Source organism: Phoca vitulina, unplaced genomic scaffold (assembly GCF_004348235.1).
Source record: "Phoca vitulina isolate PV1807 unplaced genomic scaffold, GSC_HSeal_1.0 scaffold4, whole genome shotgun sequence".
Taxonomy (NCBI): domain Eukaryota; kingdom Metazoa; phylum Chordata; class Mammalia; order Carnivora; family Phocidae; genus Phoca; species Phoca vitulina.
Window position 1 is genome coordinate 82,429,685 of NW_022589707.1, and position 23,593 is coordinate 82,453,277.

At 41.9% G+C, this 23,593-nt stretch overlaps 1 protein-coding gene and 1 long non-coding RNA gene across 10 annotated transcripts in view; one reads left to right on the top strand and one right to left on the bottom strand.

Moving 5' to 3' along the window:
• The window catches only part of LOC116631155, a 44,325-nt gene extending 21,588 nt beyond the window's left edge, over positions 1–22,737 (top strand). For 2 of the 9 annotated variants that reach the window (XR_004299098.1, XR_004299097.1), the window contains exons 2-6: positions 7,312–7,509; positions 8,672–8,750; positions 9,713–9,818; positions 17,976–18,329; positions 18,490–18,529. This is a non-coding gene — a long non-coding RNA (uncharacterized LOC116631155). Of the gene's footprint in view, positions 1–7,311; positions 7,510–8,671; positions 8,751–9,712; positions 9,819–17,975; positions 18,330–18,489; positions 18,530–19,143 lie in introns of those variants that run through there. The other 7 variants (XR_004299103.1, XR_004299102.1, XR_004299105.1 and 4 more) reach the window with 7 other exon arrangements.
• The window catches only part of LAMB4 (laminin subunit beta 4), a 90,416-nt gene that overhangs the window by 1,199 nt on the left and 65,624 nt on the right, over positions 1–23,593 (bottom strand). Inside the window, exons 25-32 of the mRNA XM_032402396.1 lie at positions 20,931–21,091; positions 18,983–19,188; positions 18,009–18,170; positions 14,296–14,440; positions 10,973–11,180; positions 7,972–8,110; positions 5,202–5,375; positions 3,764–3,917 (exon numbers count right to left, since the gene is read on the bottom strand). Of these exons, the coding sequence (XP_032258287.1) occupies positions 3,764–3,917; positions 5,202–5,375; positions 7,972–8,110; positions 10,973–11,180; positions 14,296–14,440; positions 18,009–18,170; positions 18,983–19,188; positions 20,931–21,091 (1,349 nt within the window). The remainder of the gene's footprint in view (positions 1–3,763; positions 3,918–5,201; positions 5,376–7,971; positions 8,111–10,972; positions 11,181–14,295; positions 14,441–18,008; positions 18,171–18,982; positions 19,189–20,930; positions 21,092–23,593) is intronic.

Consider the following 23,593-nt stretch of genomic DNA (forward strand, 5'->3'; position numbering starts at 1 on the left):
CCCACTTCACCTGGACAGGTCACACCTGGATCATCAGGAGGGAGTTGTCAAACCAGCCTGGAGCGTATGTTTAGAGGAAGGAATCGGATTGCTGAAGAAATATGAAACTATCCAGTGAACAAAAGACGAATTAACTGATGATGTTTTATATAGAGAAAGAAGAAGATTCAGGGCATGTCCTGTAGTTATTTTCAAGTATTTGAGGCCTATGGAAGCAGAGGAAATGTGTTTTGTCATCCTGAGGAAATAGACTAAAACCAGCAGGTGAAACCTCCATGAAGGAAGACTTTGTCTGATTATAAAGAACTTTCTAGCAGTCACAGCTGTTCAAAGAAAGAGCTGCTATGGGAGGTGGTGAGCATTCCGTCTCTGGAAACTTAAATATAGATCATTTGGGACTGAAAAGGAGACTCAGCACTGGAAGTGTATTTGTACTAACAAGAAAAAAGACCCCTGCGCTTCTTCCTTAGCAGTTAATGAAGCTGTGCTGGTCCCTCTTCGCTTGCCTGCCCACATCCATCCTCCGTCCTGCTCTGTCCTGGAAAGCCAGCCTCAGTGGATGACATCATCTGGCTCCCAGGATCTCTGGAGCTCGTTCACACTTGGCCACTGGACAGTTCAGAGAAGTGACCGGGGCGGGGCCGGGGTGGGGAGAGTGAACAGGCTGTCCCTGTGGAGCCGAAGGGTTCTGGCAGTTCTTACATCTCTCCCCTCAGCCTGCAAGGTGGCCTCTTGCCTTTGGCTCCAGCATTCCGAGAGCGCCCTCAGAGCACCGGCCCTCCCGCGGCCCCTGCTCCTTAGGGCCCAGGGATGCTGATGGCTTCTCACCACGGCCAGTCACGCAACACGTCCACACCCTCAGCGGGCTCTCGGAACTCCTGTGCATTTTTAAGAGTTCCTCCCATCAAGAAGCAGAGGCTATTTGCCCTGTCCCCTCAAACCAGGTCCAGCTGGGCCTGTTGTGTTGACCAACAGAAAGTAAGAGAAATCAGTGCGCAGGACCTCGAGGGCCTTACTCCGCTCATTGCGGGGAACCGAGACGCAGGCGAGCTGTAAAGCAGCCTGGGCTGGAAGAGCCCGTAGAAAGAGGGCCAGCATCTCAGTCAAGCCCGGCCCCAGGCGCACCAGCCCGTTGACCCATCAGCTGGGAGCGGCACAGACCTGCAGAAGAACCACCCAGGAAACCCACAGAAAAATCATGCATGGTTGTTGTTCTAACCCCCAAATATGGGGAGTGCTTTGTTGCACAATGAATAGATAACCGAGCCAACTCTGGCTGTAACTACGTGATCCAGAATTATCTCCAAGCGTGCTGCCTGGTTCTCGCTGGGACCCTGACTGGTACAAAGTTCTGTGGAGGGATCCTGGCTGCAGACTGGGGACATTTCTCCACTCTCTCCACTTTGACCCTGCCAAGGTAAGGAAGGGCTCCTTTCTGGAGTCCCCTGGGCACTTCTTCCTACCAGGTAGAACTAGAGCGCAGCCCTTGTGGGTCAGACCCTTCTCGAGCGGCAGAGTCAGGAAGGTGGCCAAGCCAATATCTTATTTTCCTACCTTGCTGAACTATGAAAACAGCTTTAAAAAGAGAGCCAAAAAAGTGGAGAGCATGATTTTAGACCTCGCTTAGAAGGAAGGCCTCTAACTTCTCTTCTGACCTAATTTCAAAAACTGTGGAAGTTCTAGTCTATGGGAATAAGTGGAAACAATTTGGGCCTCGACATAAAACACAAGACAGAAAATATTCTCCCCATGTTTCTGCTCCTATAGTTACAGCAACTGATTTTCACGATTATTACCTATGGAGAGTAAACAAACAAACAAACAAACAAACAACAACATTCTGTCTTTTTGAATCTTTCCTAGCAATTCCTTTTTAAAAGTATTAGGAAAATACTTAAAATGACAGTAATGTAAATCATATAAATGTGAACGATGTAAATTATACAATTATATAAATGCAAAAAGCAGTGTTTTCTTCTTCACTCTCCCCCTCCCCAGAGATAAAGAATGTTAACAGTTTGGTATGTATTTTTCCTGACTTTGGCCCACACCAATGTTGCATTTTCATTTTTTTTCATGTCATAGTGGTGATATGAATGGTTCTAAGGCAAAGACTCATTTTATAACAAAGAAGCATTATAAATGAGGAGGCTTGGTTGTTTTAATACCTTGAGAATTACTTATATTCCAAATGAATATGACTAACTTTAAAGTTTTGGAGACAATAAATGCAACCGAAAGTAGAACTAGACCATTCATCATTGGATATTTCTTGATGATTTAGAGGTAGTTGCTAAGGGCATGATGACTACCCAGAAAAATCATGAGCACCCATTGTGGGGAAAAAAGATTCTAATTAACTTTCTGATTGTGTGTATTCCATGTTTACTACACTTGGTGTGCATCAAAATTTCCACTTTTGATCAAAATGCTGATCCAGACTACGGATCCTTCTGGAATGCTACCTACAGATCTATACAAGATGACGAGTGCCTTAGAGTCTAGATCATAGTGACTCCAAAACAGTTATCTGCATGGGAGGAGAAAATAAGCAGCATAGGTTAGGACGGGGTTTCTCAAGTTTCTCAACATCCACACCCTTAGTGCCCTGGGCAAAACAACTGTTCATCATGGGACTATCCTGTGTATTATAGAATGTTTACTAGCGTCCCTGGCCCCCACCCACTCGATGCTAGTTGTACCCCCTAGCTGTGACAGCCAAAATGTCTTCAGACACTTTTGTCCCCAGGGAAAGAGATAAAATCACCCCCGGTTGAGAACCAAGGGGTTAGGAAAAGGGCATTTCCAGTTGACTGAAGGCAATGGGAGTTTGTTCTGATGAAGGCAGAGTAGAGACTCCCTGATACCCTTTGAAGTAAAACCATGCAAGTGGCTTGTTATATTGCAGTCCCAAAGGCACTGACCCAATTCCTACTTCCTCGACCCTGTGGGCTCATAGGTAGCTGAACTGTGCCAGTGATAAGTTGGTATAAATATTACCAGGAAGGTGAAGTATTAAGCTATTGTCAAATTGGTGGAGTGTGTAATAGAATCGATAGAACTCCCATATGATCCAGCAATCCCCACTCTGGGTATATATCTGAAGGAAATGAAATCCATATCTCGAAGAAATATCTGTGTTCCATGTTCATTGCAGCATTCACAATAAACAAGATATGGAAATAACCTGAGTGCCCATCAATGGATAAAGAAAATGTGTGTGTGTGTGGGGGTGTATAAAATTCAACCATAAAAAAAGAAGGAAATCCTGCCATTTGCAACAACATAGGTGAACCTGGAGGATGTTACGCTAAGTGAAAATAAGCCAGAGAAAGACAAATACAATATGATCTCACTTGTATATGGAATCTAAAAAAAGAAAGAGAGAAACAAAAAAAACCAAACCTAGAACTCATAGAAGCAGAGGGAAGAACGGTGGCTGCCGGGGTCCAGCAGGTGGGGGAAATGGGGAGAGGTTGAGCAAAGGTACAGACTTCCAGTTTTAAGAAGAAAAGTTTCTGGGGATTGAATGCTCAGTGTGGGCTGACTAGTTAACAATGTTGTATTGCACTGTGTATGTGAGTCGATCTTAAGCATTCTCACCATAAAAAGAAAACAGTAACTATGTGAGCAGATGGATGTGTTGATTAACTTAATCATGGTAATCATAACACAACGTATATTGTCACGTTGTACACTTTAAATATATACAATTTCACCTGTCACCTAGACCTCGATAAAGCTGGAAGAAAAGAAGAGATACCTGCTATTCTTCTTATCTTGTCCTCTGTATCTATGGCCAGTTTTTCTGCCGCATCTTTTAGCTGCTCCACTTTTTCTAATGTCACCTTTGTCGGTCCTGTAGCGCTGGTCTTATGTTGAAGAACAGCATATTGGTTTTTCAGCTCTGCAAACGCCTGTAACAGAGCAACACCTTGCCATCACCAGAAAATATTTACAAAGCATGTACCCATGCATGATATTTGCCTGATACTGTTCATAAAAGGAGGAAGAGGAAAACCATGATCCAGTCAATATGCTTGAGTCACCCTGATATTTCCAGGCTTTTATTTGCATTTTTTTTTCTTTGCAGGCTGAAAAAATTCTCAGCTTTAGTTAATTAAAAATAAAATTGCTTTGTTATAAAGTAGCAATCACTGTGCGAAGGCAGTTATTTATGGGGCACCAATCGTTTGTCCTAAAAGACTTAAGGTGAGAGATACAGAGGACAGGAGGGACGCGATCCTGCCTGTGACAAACCTCTGGGTCAGCTGGGTGGGTCAGCGGCCAGTGCAGGGTGAAGGGCAGAGGGAGCTGTGAAGCTTTAGAAGCAAGGATGCGTGTTTTGGCGGGCAAGAAGGTAAGAGAGCCGTGAGGCAGGAAGGGAAGTACACGTGTTAGCATGAAGAGCTCCCTCGGCATTCGAATGGAAACCTGGGGGGTCAGCCTGGGTGGCTGACAGTCTAGAATGTGGAACAGCTAGGTGAAGCCCAGGAAGGGAAATGGGGACAGGATGGACCAGAAGTACCTCTCCCAACCTCCCTTCCATAGAAAATGTGCTCAACTCCCAAGTCTGTGGGAAATTACCCAGCATATCAGGAATGAAAAGCAAGAGAATGGACCAATTGTAAAAACACTTTCACATTTTTCTTGTGTTTAAGCGACTCTATTAATGCAACCAACCAGAGATACCCTGCTGAGAAAATGAGTTGATAGTTTCTTTCAGCAACCTAGATGAATAGGGTATTTTCCACAACTGTTTAATTAACTCACTCTGACTTTTTTAACTTGACCTATTCTCTTTGGCAGGTGACTTTCACTTCTTTGTTTTCATGATAGGTTATGTGATTGTATTAGAGTAAAGGGTAAATACTCCCAAGATAGACCAATGGCACAAAATGTGAACGTTTGGAAGAAAGGAAACATTTGACGAGGACACCGCTAGTAGTCCTAGGAGGAGGAGATTTGGGGAGGAAACACCCCATCCTAATTTGGTCAAAGGACTTCTGTCTTCCCTGGAGACAGTCCTCCACTACAGAAGAGGCTTCATGCCTGTCGGGATCACTACTACCACATGCCACTGAGCACGGTCCAGCACTAAGGGGACCGCTGATAAACGGCACAAGGAGCTGAGGTTAGAGGATTATCCTTCAAAGAGGCTCTGTCTGTCTGCTCTTGGTGGCACTGGTGGGGCTAATGACCTGCTCAAGGCCCCCAGCCTGGCGTTGGGCCAATGTGGCCTGAGCTGTCACACGGGCGGCTTGCTCTCGATTCCTTTGCAACTTGGTCTGCAGCCGGGAAAGCCCGTCCTCCAGCACTGACCGCTGCTTTGCTAAGTCCAGCTCATTCTTAGTGTCCTTAGCTTCATTTTCAGCCTGTTGTTGATTTAAAGAGCAGAGAGGAGAAGGTCTTTTTATGTAAAAACAACAAGAAAACAAATGATATAATTACCCCTCAGAAAATAAGCTAGGTGGGAAGGGAAAGTGAATCATTCCTTCAATTTTTTCGGTTCCATTGAAAACAACGTTGTAATAAATATTTCAGACATCCACATGGTTATAAAAGCAACTATGACATGTATCCATGCGCTCAGTGGCCAGTTTAAGAATAAAGCACCTCAGCTAAGGCTCTCCTCACACCCCCTCCCTCCCCATAAGGTAACCACTGTCCTGAATCTAGTATTTGTCACTCCACGTACTTCTACCCGCTTTTTCCTATATCCTACGCAGTCTAACATATGCAGTATTTTTTTTAACTTTATACAAATATATGCTACTTGAATTTTAATTCAAAATTATGCTTGTACAGTTCTTCCTGACGAATTTGCATAGCTCTTGTTTATTCAGTTTTAGCAATTTAAAGCATTGCATTGTTTGGACATACAATTTACATTTTTCTTCTCCAGCTGATGCAGCCGGCTTCTCATTTTTCCTCCTTACAAACAATAATGAACATCTTAGTATTTGTTTCTTATTTCTGTGGCTCCATTTGTCCCATCTAGAAGTCAAATCTGACTAGTCATCTGTTATCTCTTATATCTTGTTCTTGGGTCATACTTTTATACCTTTTTTGATTTTTGTAAGCATAATGAACATTCTGATTTTGTATTTCTACATCCAGTAACCGCCATAATCCGCAGTCTCTTGTCTACTCTTTCTGGTGCCTCTTGCTTGAGGCAATTTGTTCTTTTATGTGTTTTGAGAGACATTTTTGAGGCTTTTTAAGGTGCATTCCTTGGGAGGGGATTTCTGCTGGCCTCTGTCAGGCCTCTGAGGGCACTCTCAGCCCACAACCACTTTAAGTGACATTTTTTAGCTTGGGTTATCGGGGCCATACGGGTAGTGTGAATTCTAACCTCGAACTCGTGTAAGAGCCAGCTTATGGTTAGCAATTCTTAGTGAAGACCTTCCTCCCCCACAGCAAGAGTCTTTACTGGCACTGCCCCTCCGTGTGTGTGTGTGTGTGTGTGTGTGTGGTTGTGTGCACACGCATGCGTGCAGTGGGCATGCAGTAGTAGGTAGTAGTAGTTGAACACTTCACTGAGGATTTTGCCTTTCCATGCAGGGGTCATATTCTCTCCTTTGTTTTCTGTCTCTTATGCATGGCGAGCATTAAAGCCAACAGCTCTCCTACACCAGCGATTGGCGGACACCCTCTGCCTGCCGTCAGGTTCATGCTTTATTACCTCTCTGGATTTGTACTTCCCCGTCACTGTTGGCCTCTGAAGATTTCCTCCATGTCTTATTAATTCAGCTATGTATTACAATTTTAAAAAAATATCCCAGCCAACATTTGGGTTTTTTTTCTACTAGGAGGGTTCCGTGAGAGCCCTGGTCTACCGTATTTGTAAAAAAAAAAAAAAAACCAAAAACCTTCTTGTGCCTTTGGATATGTTTTTTCTAGAGCACAAATCTACAGGCATTTTCTGTAAAGGACCAGACAGTAAATGTTTTATATTCCGTGGCCCATGAAGTCTCTATTACAACCCTCAACTCTCTGCCACCGTGGCACAAAAGCAGCCACAGACAATACGTGGCTGGACTCCAATAAAACTTTGTGATTTTAGATTAAAAAGAAAACAAACAGTGCGCCCATTTGGCCCATGCGCTGTATTTGGCCATCCCCGGGTCTAGCGTATATGCCTCGAAGGGGAAAACCTGGAGGCCTTCTTTGGTTTTTTTGCTACCCTATATTTGAAACCTGTTCACATCTAAGCTTTTCATTTCCTGGTGCACTACTTCCTGTTCTCTCTCTTTCTGCTTTTCTTTTCAAAATGCGTCGTGCGTTTGGATCTATACAACCTGGCTGAAGAACAGAGACTGGGGAGCTGGCATTCTGTGGGGAAGGGGATGGGCTGGAGGATGGAGCCTTGGAGGAAGACACGGCACACGGCTTGGGACTAGGTCCTGTCCTGTCCGCCAACTGCCAGACTTCCTCTCCTGGATCCATGATGGGGGTTAAACCATGGCCGGGCTCCCACCGAGCTCCGGAGAGAACACTTTCTTTCGGGTAAGATATCCTTTTAGTCCTAAGGTACTCTGATGAGATTTCATGCCAAACCTGGCAGTTACAAAAACCTGGCAACAACGAACTTTATTTCTTTGCCTTGTGAGCTTTAACAAGTCTATTACTTTCCCTGGAGTCAGAAGGGATAAACTCCCACCTCAAATCTACCTTTAATTAGCTGTGTGACCTTAGGCAAGTCACTTAACCTCCCTGAGTCTCAGTTTCCTCATTTACAAGCTGGTGGTAGCACCTGCTTCGTCCCCCCAGGAGGGGTCGGCAATGATGAAGTGATGCCGTGGGAACTCTGTAGAACATCAGTTAAACGTATCATAGCACCACCGTTTCATTTTATCCTACAATCATCCCATCAGGCAGGTCAGGCAAGCATGACATGGGCACGCATCAACACCAGGCTGTCTCCACATTCAAAATCTTTTTCAGCTTAGTTTCCAAGAAGATAAATACCTGCAGTACATTCTTTTTAATTTTTGTTATCTCCGCCGTCAGCTGTGTGATGGTAGAATTTACCCGTCCTTGGGTGACTTGAACTCGTTGCAATTTATTCAGCGTTTTGTCAAGATTTAATAGAACATTTGCTGCTTTTCTAAGGTAGGATATTAACGTGTCAGATTAGATAAATACACAATTATTCATTTGTTTCACCTTGGGAGTCCATTCGACTCCACGAAAAGCTTGGCTGAATTATTTATAAAGTAAATTTAAATTGCTCTTAAGCAAGGCCAAGTGCGGTAATCTTTATTTTGAGAAATAGGTAGGTTGAAATGCCCATAACAACGCATATATATGCATATCAAGTAGATACAGATTTCGCCAGGTATGCAAATCAAAGATACAGGTCTTGTTTATTCTTAATTTGTCCTAACCAGAGAGGCTTGATGACCGTCACTGGCAAGCTTTGAACAAAATAACAATCCTCGGCCGATTCCAGTTCCCTAATTTCTCCCACTTCAGCCACACTCTAAATCCTCGCCGGAGCGGGGGTGGGAGAGTGAAGGGGCCCCACAGACAGCAAAGAGAACTAAAAGCCCTCCGTTTCCAGGCTGTGTTTATTCAGGTTTATTTAAGCTCCACTGACATTCTAGCTGCCAGGGGCCCCTTCAGAGGTTAAAATCACAAGCATTCCAACTGATTGTCTATTTTACAGAAATAAGCTCACCTCAAGTCAACACTCACCAGATACTTGGATCTGTGGGCTCAAAACCACCTTTGGAAGAATATACCAAGTGAGTGAACTATCAGATAGACCTTTGCAGAAGGATCATTTGAAATGCGTGTGGAAGAGCAAAACTAGCTAAATTGCAAAACATCCCCTGCCCCACGCAACCCTACATCTCCTCCCAGTGGAGTCTCTCTCTCACTTTTTAAAAAGGCTATTTTTTTAAAGAGCTGTTTTAGATTCATAGCAAAAAAAAGCAGAAGGTGCGGAGAGTTCCCTATACCCGCCGTGTCCACACATGCAGAGCCTCCCCAGTTATCAACCTCCCCGCCAGACTGGGACATTCGTTAGTCAACCTCCCCGCCAGAGGCTGAGTCTACATCAACACATCAGAGACACCGAAGTCCAGAGTGTACATTAGGGTTCACTCTTGGTGGTGTTCACTTGGTGACTTGGGACAAATGTATAATGACATGTATTCATCATTCTAGAATCACACGGAGTATTTTTACTGTCCTAAAAGTTCTCTCTGCTCCACCTATTCATCCCTCCCCTCAACCCCCGGCAACTACTGATCTTTTTTACTATCTCCACGGTTTTGCCTTTTCCAGAATATCCTGTGGTTGAACCATATAATAAGTAGGCTTCCCTTTCTTTACTTCTTTCCCTACAGTTACAGAAGGGGTTCAGGAGGCTTCCCTTCTCATAACACCCCCGCATATCTTTGTATTTATTCTTTTTCCTTTAAATTTTCAATGTAACTGCTTTTAGAGTAAATTGGGAAAATACCTAAAAATAGAAGAAGAAGAGGAAGAAGAAGAAGAGAAGGAAGAGGAGAAGGAGGAGGAGGGAGAGGAGGAGGCAGCAACACACACCAAAAGAGAAAAAAACATATCAGGAAGGGAAAAATTTACCACTAATCTTTTTAAGATACCAGCATATTCTAGCATCTTTGTCCTACAAAATATTTTCTTTCCATGATGGAGATCCTCTTCTATATATAATCTGTTACCTTTTTTTTTTTTAAAGCATTAACATTACGCTCGAAGAATCCCTGCATGTTATAAAGAATCCTTCCTCAGCATCATTTCTGACAGCTGTGTGATCGTACCGCAGTTACTTCGTCTTCCTGGTTGTAAGTATTAAAACCGGAAGGGGTTGGGCCTACAGGGGAGTCTGGTGCACTTCATTTATACAAGTGGCTGGGGAGACGGCAAAGCAAGCTCAGGTCTCAACTGCTGGGCGTCCTGACGTGATGGTATTGCCACCATCCAACCGAGCCCACAACTCTGACCCGCAGCACACCATGCTCCTAAAAACACCAACATTCCTTGGGCGCCTGGGTGGCTCAGATGGTTAAGCGTCTGCCTTCGGCTCAGGTCATGATCCCAGAGTCCTGGGATCGAGTCCCGCATCGGGCTCCCTGCTCAGCGGGGAGCCTGCTTCTCCCTCTGCCTCTCTTTCTGTCTCTGATGAATAAATAAAAATCTTAAAAAAAAAAAAAAAAAAAACACCAACATGCCTCTTCCCATTTGCTTGGCTAAGTCAACAAGGGCAAAAGGAAGCACGAGTTAATGAACTCCGTGTACCATATCTGTAGTTTTACTCCCGTGTTATTCCTAGGGCACTAGTGTTCGTTTCTTTTACTCCTCACCATCATATCTTTTTAGTGTAGTCTTTTTTTTTTTTTTTAAGAGCTTATTCATTTATTTGAGAGAGAGTGACCGAGAGAGCACAAGAGGGGTGAGGGTCAGAAGGAGAAGCAGACTTCCCGCTGAACACGGAGCCTGATGTGGGACTCGATCCTGGGACCCTGGGATCATGACCTGAGCCGAAGGCAGACACTTAACTGACTGAGGCACCCAGGCTCCCCATTAGTGTAGTCTTTCTTAAAAAAATTTAGATCTTCAAAGTACTGTCTATTATGGTACATTTAGGAAGTAGCAGACATAGGTCAGCAAGAAAGGGAAAAGACACCGATATTCCCACCACCTGTTAAGATATTGGCATACAGCTAGTGTATGGCATTAATTGGTATAAAGAGTAACAGGTCACTGGAAAGGCATTCCAAGTCTATAGCAAATGGGAAACAAGCATTCCTGCCCCCTGCCTCCCAATCCCCCAGCTTCCTGAGGCTCCTGCAAATAGCTTAGCCCTCACCCTGGGCACTGAGCTACTGGAGGGTAATTTCATTCGAACATTAAATAGCTCCTCACCCAGATATTTTTCAGATGGCCTTTTAGGAGTTGGCCTGGGCGAGCAAGATGAGAATATTAATACTGTACTTACTCAGCATCTTTTGCCTTCACCAAAACCTTTTGGGCTTCCTCTGCTGCTTTACATAGCCTGTCCTCATCTGTTCCGTAGTCCTCATAGAGCTGCATCAGCTTCCGTATTTTGTCAAGTTCATGGGTTAAATTCTGCGATGTCATTGGTAGGTGGATGTCAAGTACGCGATTTGCAACCTTCTCTATGTCCTCTGGAGGCACGTTTTCCTCTTAAATAAGAAGGTGGTTTTAGGTCATTGTGTCTCCTTAGTAAACACTGTATCTTGTAAATACAACCACAACGAACTCTAAGTCATAAGTATGTGCAACTGATTATGTGTCCCTAGGACACCGGGATTAGACTGTCTACGTCCGTAGATTCTTCTTCATCCTCAGTTTTCCCTTCTCTCTGAAAGAAACACTGTTCGTGTAGTGTCGAATACACGCTACACAAATGCTTGCTGGAAAACTGAAAAACTACAGACTTGGAATATTGTATATATTCTGCGAAACGTCCTCCTAAGAACCAGTTAAGTCAAAAAGCAATTAAAATGGTTAGATGCCTGTTACGAAGATTTGAATACAGTGAATGAGACACTGGGGAAGCGCCAGGTTTGGACTCAACAAAACTTGATTCTAATCCTCCGTGACATCAAAAGGCTCACAGTTGTTGCTCATCTGTGTAACGGGGCAACTCTACCTGATGCTACCACTCAAAGTCCTATTTTGAGAAGGGAACTTGACAATAGAGAGTAAAGTACCGGATGAATAATGTGTTATCAGGAAACTGTTAAATACACCCATGCCCTGCTTTTCAGGAAAATAAAATCGGCCTTCCTGAGAACTGAAGCGGAAGATGGACTGTTTGGGTCCGGGGTGCTAACACTCTGTGATCTCTGGCTCCTTACTGAGGCATAATGCTAAAGCCCGTGTGGGCAGCTGGAGTGCTGACCATCCAGTGGGGGAGTATAAGCCATTCCATATGAATACTGATCACATGAGAATAGAAATGATAAATAGAAGACGAAATGATATGGGATCCAGAGGGAGGAGAAAATATTTCAGGAAGAACCTCAAAAAGGCACATAAACTGAGCCTGGAGGACAGCAGAGGTTATACCTGTGGAAATGTGGGGTGAAGGCAGGGGTAAAGGCATTCTAAACTGAGCGACCCACAGATGCCAAAGCTTGGGTGCAGCAGGAAGCAGTCCTCGGATCAGTGTTGGTGAGAGAGTCGAGTCTAAATGCGGGGGTGGGGGGGGGGTGCAAGTCCCGAAAGGCTGGGAGCAGAGCACGGGAGCCTCTAAATGTGAGGCCAAGGACCTCGGCTTCTTCTTCAGGAGGCGGTGGGCACCACAGACACCTTTTAGCATTTGACGGACATGACATGAGTATATATCCTTTTGGTGATCATTTTCGCTCTAGCTGTCTTGTTTAAAATAAAAGGAGTATTTTACTTCCTGTCATGTTTTTGAAAAAAAAAAGTAACAAGATTTTTTGTGACTAAATCAAAATCATATTTGAAACAGAATGTACTGTTCTTGGAAGCTGACTTTTGAAAGAAATGGTATTTCATTTTATAAAAAGGGTTCTAATAAAAAGTGAATTTAATTTAGCCACATATTTGTCATTGAACATTTATTGGCACTTGTTATGAGATCATAAATTCAAAATTTTTCTATGGGACTTTCAGGAGAAGTGACACATAACTTCGTTAATGGGGAATTCAGACCCCAAGGAAAATATTAATATGGTCAAGAAGAGTGGAGTAGTGTAGCCACCATACAATTTAATAATACTTTTATTTGGGCTTTATGGAAAGGATAGAGGAAAAGAAATTGGTGAGTGAAGGGTACTGCTTCCTGGTGACCAAGGATCTTGGGGCCCAGATCAGAGACGTTTCTTTTATAGAATAGGATTTTTCCCTTTGCCTAGTCTAATTTTTGTTGTAATAATGGACACAGTTTTTGTTTTGTTTTTTTTTTAACTCCTTGGGGTAATTAAACTTTATTATTAGAGATGTATTCAGCAGCAATGAGAAATGAGACCAGTAAGGGAATAGGCTCTATAACCCAGTGAATGAGGTGGAAAGCAGTAGAACTTGCCTTCTGAGCCATCGCTGGGGCCCAGAAGTGTATCACGCCATTTCGCACAACTGGTCTGGCAGTTTGGTTTTGGTTTGGTTTTGGTGCCTGAATTGACCTGTATCTGCAGAAATAGCTAAGGTGTTCCTTAATCCAACCAGTTCCTGGATCTGTGTCTAATCAATGCTAACTCACTGAAAATTGGCTTTTGAACAAACAAAACATCCAGTAGACAGATCCCACCTCATTCATTTTTACTGATTATTTTGGTCATTTTTATTGGTTATTTGTCCTGCCTCATTTTGTTCTTATTTTGAAAATCAAGACTAGAACTGTTCATACAGTATCTAGAGATATGGAGGTAGAAAAAACAATTGGCCATAGGGGTCTCTTACAAATATTAAACAGGTTCACAAAGTGGTTGCAAAGATGGTAACAGACATCCCAATTGTCAGCTGATTCATGTGAGGAGTATTAAGTTACTGAATCTGGAAGACGGTGATGGAGAAGAAAGCCTCTTAAGATTAATTCCATATAATGTACCCAAGCTGCGTTATTTGCACAGAGTGAGTTTTCAGGTCAATTTCCAGCTGTACTATTTGATTTTTATCTTCAACTAATAATTCTCTGTAGTTTAAAATAAACTTCTAAAAAAATAAAATCAAAGTGAACTTCTCCCATAATAAGGTACAATGAGGGATAATAACATCATAATTATAATAATAAATGGATCAAATTGTACCTTTCGGCCAATCACAGAGAACCAATACGAAACTTGGAAAATAGTCCATAATAGTTAACAACCGATATTTTAGATACCACCTCACTATAGTATTTGGTATACTAACCAAATCTGGCATGCCTTGATCTCACACAGTCTGCCAGCAGAGAAAATCATGGAATCATAACATTAGGAAATCTGATAGAATCATCATGTTAGACTTTTTTCTTAAAAAAAACCACATAACTTTAAGCACCAAGTTCATTTGTTTGAAATTTTAACTAAATTCTAGGACTTTTTACTAAATTTATCTTATACAGATAGCCATATATACATAGATATATATATTTTTTCGTACAGAGTTATTATTTGGGGATTATTTTCATTAAGAAATTTTAAATCAAGGGGTACATCATGTTTCTGATTTAGGCATTTCATTTCCACTTATGTAATTTGAAATTGGTTATGCTGTTTGAGTATACTTTAAAAAAAAAGCAAAGAAAAAGAAACAAAACTAGTTCCAATATATTTTTCTAATTACCTGACAAAAACATTTTCAGCTTTTTGGTTAAAAGACTCATCTTCTCTTCTTCAGATTCACTTTGATTTTTCATATTCCTCAGTTTCTCACTTAGCTGTAAGGCATTGTTTTTGGAGACTTCTGCCAGTTTACTTACATTTTTGAGCTGGAATAAGAAAAAAATAACAATGAGGAAAAAACACAATGAGGCACATTGTGTGATGTTTAATTACTTAGCTGGGCCAAATGAAACTCACTAAAAACAAAATAGGACTATAGAGAATTAAAAGATCATTTTAAGGGATTCATTTACGAGGTGATATTATTTGTTTTCATTATCATTTTTGCTGACTGTGAATTTATCTTGTAGCGCCCGGCTGGCTCAGTGGGTGCCGCAGGTGACTCTTAATCTCAGGGTTGTGAGTTTGAGCCCCACGTTGGGTGTAGAGATTACTTAAAAAATAAAATCTTTAAAAAAATAATGTGACTTTATCTCTTAAAACCATTATTAGTGATCAAAAGTATTATTTGAAAACAGTTTTGACCTAGTGCTAATGACTTTTCCTTATACAAATGTAAAACACAAATTCTGTTTTAATGAGACTTTAGCATTCCTATCACATCAGCAAATTACTTGGGACTACGTAGAGTGGTCATTACGTTTAATAAGTTAAGAGCATTTTCTTTTATGTAAGTTAAAATAATTACTCTTCTTGACATTCCTCAAATTCAAATAATGTACTTTTTCTGAAAGCTAAAAAGAAAGCATTCCTCCTTTTAATAAATGAGTTTGAACTCGGAGCAAGCTACAAAGATAAATTCCAAACTTCTTGTACACTTGGTGGAGGAATGATAGGTCTAAAACTTGCCCTCTAGAAGTGCAAATTCTTAATTATGTGATTTGAGAAAATTCCTGGGCTTTTCTTGAGATTCTAACAAATTAGAGAAAGAGAAAGAAAAAAAAAAAAAAAAACCAGAAAGCAATAGGGTAATATCACCAAGTTGAGCTGTATGGAATAAATTAATTGTGACAGAAGTAGGGCTAATTAGGATCAAACACCATTAGGAAAAAAAAAAAATCTCCCCTTATTTCCCCACAAAAGGAGCCAGCTTAATGTGAGCCATACGGATTTTGTGGAAAAGGATTTAATTGCACTCATTGGCAAATGATGAAACGAAAAAGAAATATTTACATGATTAAAAATATGTATCTTCATTTTTTGGAGAGTTGTCCCTTAATTTTCTAGAACTTTGAAAACCTTAAAATGGTGAGCAGTTGCTGAGAGAGATCTTCAAAGTTCCCATGACAAAAAAATATAACTAGGTGAGGTGATGGATGTTAACCAAACTTCTTGTGCTAATCATTTTGCAATATATACATCTACCAAATTATGTATGTCTGAAACTAATAAAATGTTCTATGTTAATTATATCTCTCCCAATTAAAAAAAGAATAAAATGGTTAGCAGTAAGTAAGAACACGTGGAAGTAAAATGAGAATTCCAGAAATAAATACTCTGGACAGGAAAACACAAAATTATAGAGATGAAATCTGTGTTGATTAGTTGATGCTGTATTCAGAGAGAAAGAGATTGCTAAATTACTTCACTCTTAAAACATCTCTCTGCAATCCATCCTCTGTCACCACTGGCTCCTGAGAATTCTCTCACAATCTTTTCTGGCACTCTTCCCCCCATCTAATCAAGAGGGAAATAGCACACCATTTTATCAACATGAAAAACCCCGCCCCCACCCTTTCCAGTTGTTCATTTACGTGCTGATGAAGCCAAATTCTGCTAGAACATATGTCAGGGACTATCTTTTAAAAGTAAAAGCTTAACACAGGGCTTCTTTAAATGGTGTGAGGTTTCTGGTTTTTTTGAGAAGGGGCAGTAAGGTGTAATTGTTTAAAATTATGTTTAACAATTCAGGATTGTTTTAACCACCGGGATGCAGGACCAGGATTTGTCTTTGTTATGTTCACCGCTGGCTCCCCAACATCTAGATAAATGTCTTGCACATAGTAGGCACTCAATGAATATTTGTTCAAAGAAGGAAGAATAACATACAAGTGAAAACTAGGTAGCAATGCAGAATTATGACTACGTAAATAAAAATCTTCAACATTCCGGATGTATAGGGATATCCACCAGCTGGGCTTATCAGAGGTTTGCACCAGAACTTGGATTTGGGAGCATGTGGAGCAAGGGCTTGGGACCAGCTGGGGCTCAGGCTCATGCAGGAGGCTCAAGGAGGAAACTGCTGTTCTGTGTGTGTGCATGTGCATGCAAGCTCGTGTGTGCACGTGTGTGTGTGTGTGTGTGTGTGTGTGTGCTTGTGATATGCACCATATCTTAGCTGTGGTTCTCAGCCCATTCCCAAGCTTGACCTTCTATCCTCCTGTTGATTCTGAGACTGTTTTTTTCAGGAGTTGGTTTCTGTTGCTTACAAACAGGAATGCTGCCTGCTATAATATTTAACATATATTTTTTGTGTGTAGATATATTTTCATTTAAATAATTTTTACTTAAATTCAATTAATTAACATATAATGTATTAATGGTTTCAGAGGTATAGGCCTGTGATTCATCAGTCTTATATAACACCTGGTGCTTGTATTATTGGTAAAGAAATTTAGCTTTTTAAGAGATTTTTCTTCTTCATCAAAGACTCTATGTATATTGTCAAAAATGGAGCAAACTAGGGCACACATCATCATCTTGTATACAAGATGAATCCAGTGTATTCACAGAATACCTAAACTTGTATTCATCTTTTCCAGGTGAATATATAATGTATTCACACACACAAAAAAACCCTAAGGAAAACTAGGCAATTAAAAATTATTCTCAATGGGGCGCCTGGGTGGCTCAGTTGGTTAAGCGACTGCCTTCGGCTCAGGTCATGATCCTGGAGTCCCGGGATCGAGTCCCACATCGGGCTCCCTGCTCGGCAGGGAGTCTGCTTCTCCGTCTGACCCTCCCCCTTCTCATGTGCTCTCTCTCATTCTCTCTCTCTCAAATAAATAAATAAAATCTTTAAAAAAAAAAAAAATAAAAAAAAAAAAATAAAAATTATTCTCATTTATCAACATGATCAGAAAAATAAATGAAAACATTTCAAGTTATTAGAGACTCAATCATCAGGTACTTAAATATTAAAACCACTGTCTCATGTCTAAAAACACAGGAAGGAGTACAAGACCTAAGGGTGTATTCCTATTAAAATATTTTCTAACATTAAATTAAATTTTAACATTAGAATTTGTATATTTAGTAGAATTTCAAATATACTCTTGAATTTGTACAAATTAGTCTTTACTTTGAGAAATCTAAAGTTTTCAAACCTTTAAGGCTAATAGTCTCCCATTTCTATGTAGTGTTTGCTATAAAAGAAACATCTACATGAGTCTATGTCCTACAAACACAAACTTTGATTTCTTTCTCTTCTCTCTCTCTCTCCACACACACACACACACACACAAATATACATTTACACACATATATGTGATACATATATAATAGAAAATGTCAATATTCACATGTACTTCTAAAGGTACATTTACATCCACATCTGTATTTTTAATCCTATGTTTCCAAGCATAAGAACACGTAATATCTAGAACCTATCCTTTCGCCTCGAAGCTAAATGGCAGTTTTAAACATTTCAGACAGTTTGCTTTTTTCTTCCTATTGCTACAGCTTTACAAATAAAACAAGAGAAGACATATTTACCCGGAGCTTCCAACCCTGGACCTGGTTGCTCAAATTATGAATCACAAACTCTGCTTCCTGAGCTTGCTGGACGGCATCGCTCGAGAGGGGCAGGGGGCCACGACAGCTGGGGCCATCACAGGACGAGAGCACGCACGGCATGTCCCCTGGTTCTCCACACACCTCACAGGAGAAAGGATTCATGTTGAAAAGCGACGTGTGGGCAGAGTTTTGCTAATGCCATCCAGGTTCACTGAGGCAAAGCACTGCTCTATGCATATGTGTTTCTTCAACAGTGGTTCATGCTTAGCGCAAGGATGCAGCCCCGTGAAATGTTTCCAGGTAACTAAATACCTGAATTTTTTGTTGTCAGCGTTGTGTCAATTGATGCCATTTTTATGCTTAAGAGTTTTTGGAGAAAACAGTCAAATATCTAGCATTTCTTGCATGTTAATTTCATTTTTAAAATTTTTAAAAAAGATTTTATTTATTTATTTGACAGAGAGCGACACAGCGAGAGAGGGAACAGAAGCAGGGGCAGCTGGAGAGGGAGAAGCAGGCTTCTCCCTGAGCAGGGAGCCCGATGCGGGGCTCGATCCCAGAACCCTGGGATCATGACCTGAGTCAAAGGCAGACGCCTTTTTAAATAAAAATTACCTTTTATTTATAAGAAAGCAAGAGGAGTGAATGTCTATAATCTGTACCATTGTGGAAATAGCAAGTTATATAAATAAATGTAAGATAATAAAATCAAGCCACAGTCTTACTCTGAATTTTCTCAAACTTTGACTTGGAAAATAAAAAAAAATAAAATAGAAGTATATTTATATTATTTATATCTTAAATAATAGAGCATATCTATATATATTATGATATTTACACATTTATAAAGTATAAATAAAAAATTAAAATTCAAGGCAGGAAATATAATTGAAGAGATTTGTATACCAAGCAGAAATCACAAATACTTTTACTACACCATCGTGAATATTTACCTTTTCGTTCAGTATTTGGATATCTGGTACTGTAATTTGCTTTAATTTTTCCAATGACAAGTTTTGTTTTGAGGTTAGGGTATCAAAGATGGTAAGTAAGTCATTCCTGTTTTTTTCAGAGTTTTTTATGATAGAAGTGGTTTCACTACTTTTCTTTTCAGCAGATGATGATCTCTGATAATGCTTCTTGATGTTCTCTGAGTAATCTACATTAATGCAAATTGAGGTAAGGTAAGTTTTGTGAGAACAAATGAAATTATACATTGGTCATCAAGACAATCATCCCACAGTTTGACCAATGTCTTGGTCTCAATGACCAAAACAAAAATTCACCATCCTCTTCGTTGAATTTACACTTAATGGGGAAGGATCGGATGGAGTGAAACAGGTATCAATATAATAGGTACAGAGCCTTGAGATTTAAGTCTGCAGACATGGGTTTGAGTGTTGGCTTTCCCCTTTACTGTCTGCGTAAGTCCTTGAGCAAACCAGTTAATCTCTTAGATTGTGTTTGCTTCTCTGTAATTTGTGAGGACTAAGTGAAATAATACGAGAATGCTCTGTAAAGTGTTCCACAGGTGTATTAATTATGTATTCATTGGTATTAATGACGACTACCCGTACGAACCCTAACGCGACACACCAGCCGAATTCACCTAACTAGATGGAGCAGCAGGGGTTGACAAATTTGTTCTGGAAAGGGCCAGAGAATAAATGTTCTAGGCTTGGGGGCCACAGCGGGTCCAGCACAGCTTCTCAACTCTGGAGAGTGAGAGCAGCTGCAAGCAATATCAACGCACGGGTGCGTCTGTCTCCTAGTGAAACCCCTTTCAAAAAACCGGCTCCGGGTAAAAGTGGCGGGTGGACGGACTATAGTGTGCTGACTTGTGATGTGGAGGCTGATGACAACAGGTCACAATTGTGCAGCGCTTTCTCTGTGCCCCGCTTGTCAGTTTTCTTCCTGAATCTTCACAAAACACCGCGAGGTGCGTGTTAGCGTGATCACCCCCATTTTACAGGTGAGAAAACAAGGCTCTCCGGAGGTAAGTTATTTGCCTGAGGTCTCACGGACAGCAAGGGATCAAGTCAAGATTTCAAGGCCGGCGGTTTGATTCTGGAAACTATGTTCTTCAGCACTGCTCTATATTTTCCATATTTTTAGTAAAATACAAACTCATGAAGGTAATACAGTTCATTTTACTGCAAATGATAGTGTTGCAGGACTTTCAGCGGTAACTCCGTATTTTAGGAACCAGAGGCCCAGGGTCCTGATCTTTACTCCCTACGCAACCAGAAGTCGGGCATGAGACAACCACACCTTCCTATTGCTTGGGATGATTTTGGCGTTTATTTATCTGGCAAATTTTATCCTCATTTTGTGAAGTCCAAGTCAAATGTCACCTACTTCTCAGAGCCTTTCCCAGTAAACCCAGGAAGAATTCTGTCCCCGTGCTCGAGTTGGCAGTCCAAATCTTTCGTGCCGTGAACCATTTTGAAGTGGCAACCTAGACAGCAGTGGTCGGATGTCCTTTCTCCGAGTGTCCCTGTTTGTTTCTTTGACTCTGAGGGGAGAGCCAAGGCGGGGACCTTTCTGGGCATCATTCCGCGGAGGGACAAGGTTTTGGAACATCATGGTCCCGGTCCGAAGCCAGTTACACAAGACCCCTTGCATGCTTTGGCATTAGGATAGTACCCTGGCTGTCGGTATCTGTTTAGTATCAGACAGTTAGCTGTATTCATTATTTTCAACAGATGCTACCCAAGCTCTGCACTGCTTAAAAAGTTGAAATATTCATGTACAAATAATACCTTTAATGGGTGTGTTTTCAGTCCTAAAGTGCTCAGGCTCTGTGGCAATGAGCACAGGGTGCCGCGCTAATGGAATAAACGATGGATGGCAGCAACCTTTGTCCATCAACGGACCATCCAAGTGCATTTTCTCTCTTACCCACGATGCTCGCATTACGGGCGCGGAAGCGCAAATTGATTTCTCGCTGAAGATCTTCACGTAAGAGGTCTGCTTCATTCCCCATTCTTCCTATCCTTTCTTTCAGATCTGGAACCTCATGCACTTCTTTCAGTTGCACACTTAGCTGCATGATTTGTTCCCTGGAGGGAAAAGAGAGTAAATGTAGCGAAGCTTGTATTCCTGTTGATAAATCAGTGAAAAAAAACACACCAACATTGCCCTCGTGATCAGGCACCCTCATAATTAGAATGGATCCTTCTTCCTCGATGTTGTGTTTGACAGTTTATCGTTCTGTTTATGGTTCCTCTCTTTCTTGTTAATTCAGCTTCCTGGAACGTTTTCGCACTCACTTAAAATACAATCTGCATACAAGGTCTAGTGGAAGAAAGGCTTTGAATCTTTCAATTTCAACTATTTAGACTCTTTCTGTCTCCCTTTGCTTTGGGTTTTCAAAAACACACATTCAGACACTGTTCATTTAAATCCGTGAGATCCAACCTATATTCAGCTTTTAACACGGAAGTCCTCACCCAGCCTAGGGTAGAAACCAGTTCCTTGTTGAGAATGAATCTGCCTGCAGCAAGGGTCCTCCTAGCGCCACTGCTGTACAGGCTCTTAACTTGTCATTCCCACGAGTGCCGAGGAGGTTCCCTTGTTGGTGAGAGTACCCAGGCCTGGGCTGTGTTCATTCTCCTCACCTTCTTCTCCGTGATGCCTATCTCTGTCCCGCTTCAATTTGCTGGGTTCAGCACCCACAGTGGGTTCAAGGAAATAATTAGTAATATCCTTCATGATAAGGAAATTCGGTGCAAATCGTGAAGAGTACAGTTGAGGAAAATTACAATGTGAATCTATGGGACTAATTTATCTTGGCAGAAATGCAAAGCATTAACTAATGCTTCCTAGCATTTTCTACTCTGACTCTCCCTTCTAATCTACAGACTTTTCCTTCCGGCGCCAACTGTCAGGACCATAATTCATCAGGTTAATAATAATAATAACAACAATGATAGTAATTGCTGTTATTATAATTGGTACTCTCGAAGCCCTACAATGCACCAGACACCATGCTCAGAGGCTTGTCTGAGTAATTCTCACAAGAAACCTATGAAATAGAGACTCGACCCCCCTTTTGGATGAAGAAACAGGTGCTTGGAGAAGTTAAATAACTTGCCTAAGGCCATACAGCAATAAGTGGACTTCAGTCACGGAATCTGTACTCGTGATATCCTGGCTTCCTTGCCCTCCGCCTCCCCTTTCATTGGTAATTTACCCAGCAAACGTTTGTTATGTGACTGAACCGAGCCTGGAGAAGGTAGCCTCTGTCCTCAGGGGTCCCCCAGTAAGGCAATGACCCAGGAAGCACAGGGAAGGGGGAAGATGGAGAAGGAAGGACATGTCTTTTTCTGAGGAGGTCATGGAAGGTGTCAGAGAGGAGGTGGTGTTTTGGTGGTTGCTAAGGAGGAACAGGAGCTCAGTAGGTGGACCGGGAGGGGACAGGCATGCTGGTTTCTGGCAGAAGAGGCCCAGTACTCACTGCTTTCCTCATCGCTTCAGGCCTGGCCCTGGGACTCCTGCTTCTCTTGCTGGCTTCCTGCTCTATCTGAGGTCCTATGGTCTCTGTTTAGAGTGCCCACTGTGGACTGGCTCATTCTGCTTTCTTTCTGACAGGTCCACTTTGTTTGCCATATTCTAGAACCACAAACCCGTGGTCCATGGGCCAAAGCTCATTCTCAGACACATTTATTTGGCCTGTCCGGTGCTTTTTAAGAGCATTGTTGGATTAGCTGGCTATATTTTATTTTATTGATTTATTTATTTATTTTTAAAGATTTTATTTATTCATTTGACAGAGCTAGATACAGCGAGAGAGGGAACACAAGCAGGGGGAGTGGGAGAGGGAGAAGCAGGCTTCCCGCGGAGCTAGGAGCCCGATGCGGGGCTCGATCCCAGGACCCTGGGATCATGACGTGAGCCGAAGGCAGACGCTTAACGACTGAGCCACCCAGGCGCCCCAGCTGGCTATATTTTAAAGTGGGGACATTTCCATAAAAATCTGGAGGCCTGACATCTCTGGAAAAGTGGGAAGGCCTGGGGACACAGGGCCCAAATCCTGCAGGACAATAGTCTTTACAAGGTGGTGGATGTGCCTGCTTTCAGTCGCCAGCCTGGCCTGGCCACGTGACGCCCCTGGGCCCTGTAGGGGCATGGCCCTTCCTCTGAACTACGGCGGTGGACTCCATCTCCTTCCTTGTGTAACTTTGAAGCTATTACCATGTACCTCTGCGACTTTTGCCTGATGAAAATGAATGGCTTTATATTGACACTGGTGTTTTGTATAACACAAAACTCTACAGCTTCAATTATTCCTTAATCCAGGACCTTTGACTGGGGGCGGGGCAGGGGATATTCTGCTACATAATCACAATCTCTTTGGTTTCTCAGTAGACTACGTGCTCATAGAAGGACGGAAAATGTATCCCATGCATCCTGGTTTTTGCCCAGAGCAGTTGGCAAACTTTTTCTGCAAAGGGTCAGATAGTAAATATTTCAGGCCTTGGGCGCCATAGTCCTGTCACAACTACCCCACTCTGCCCTTGTCCCGAGAAGGCAGCCACAGAGGACAGGTACATAAATGGGCG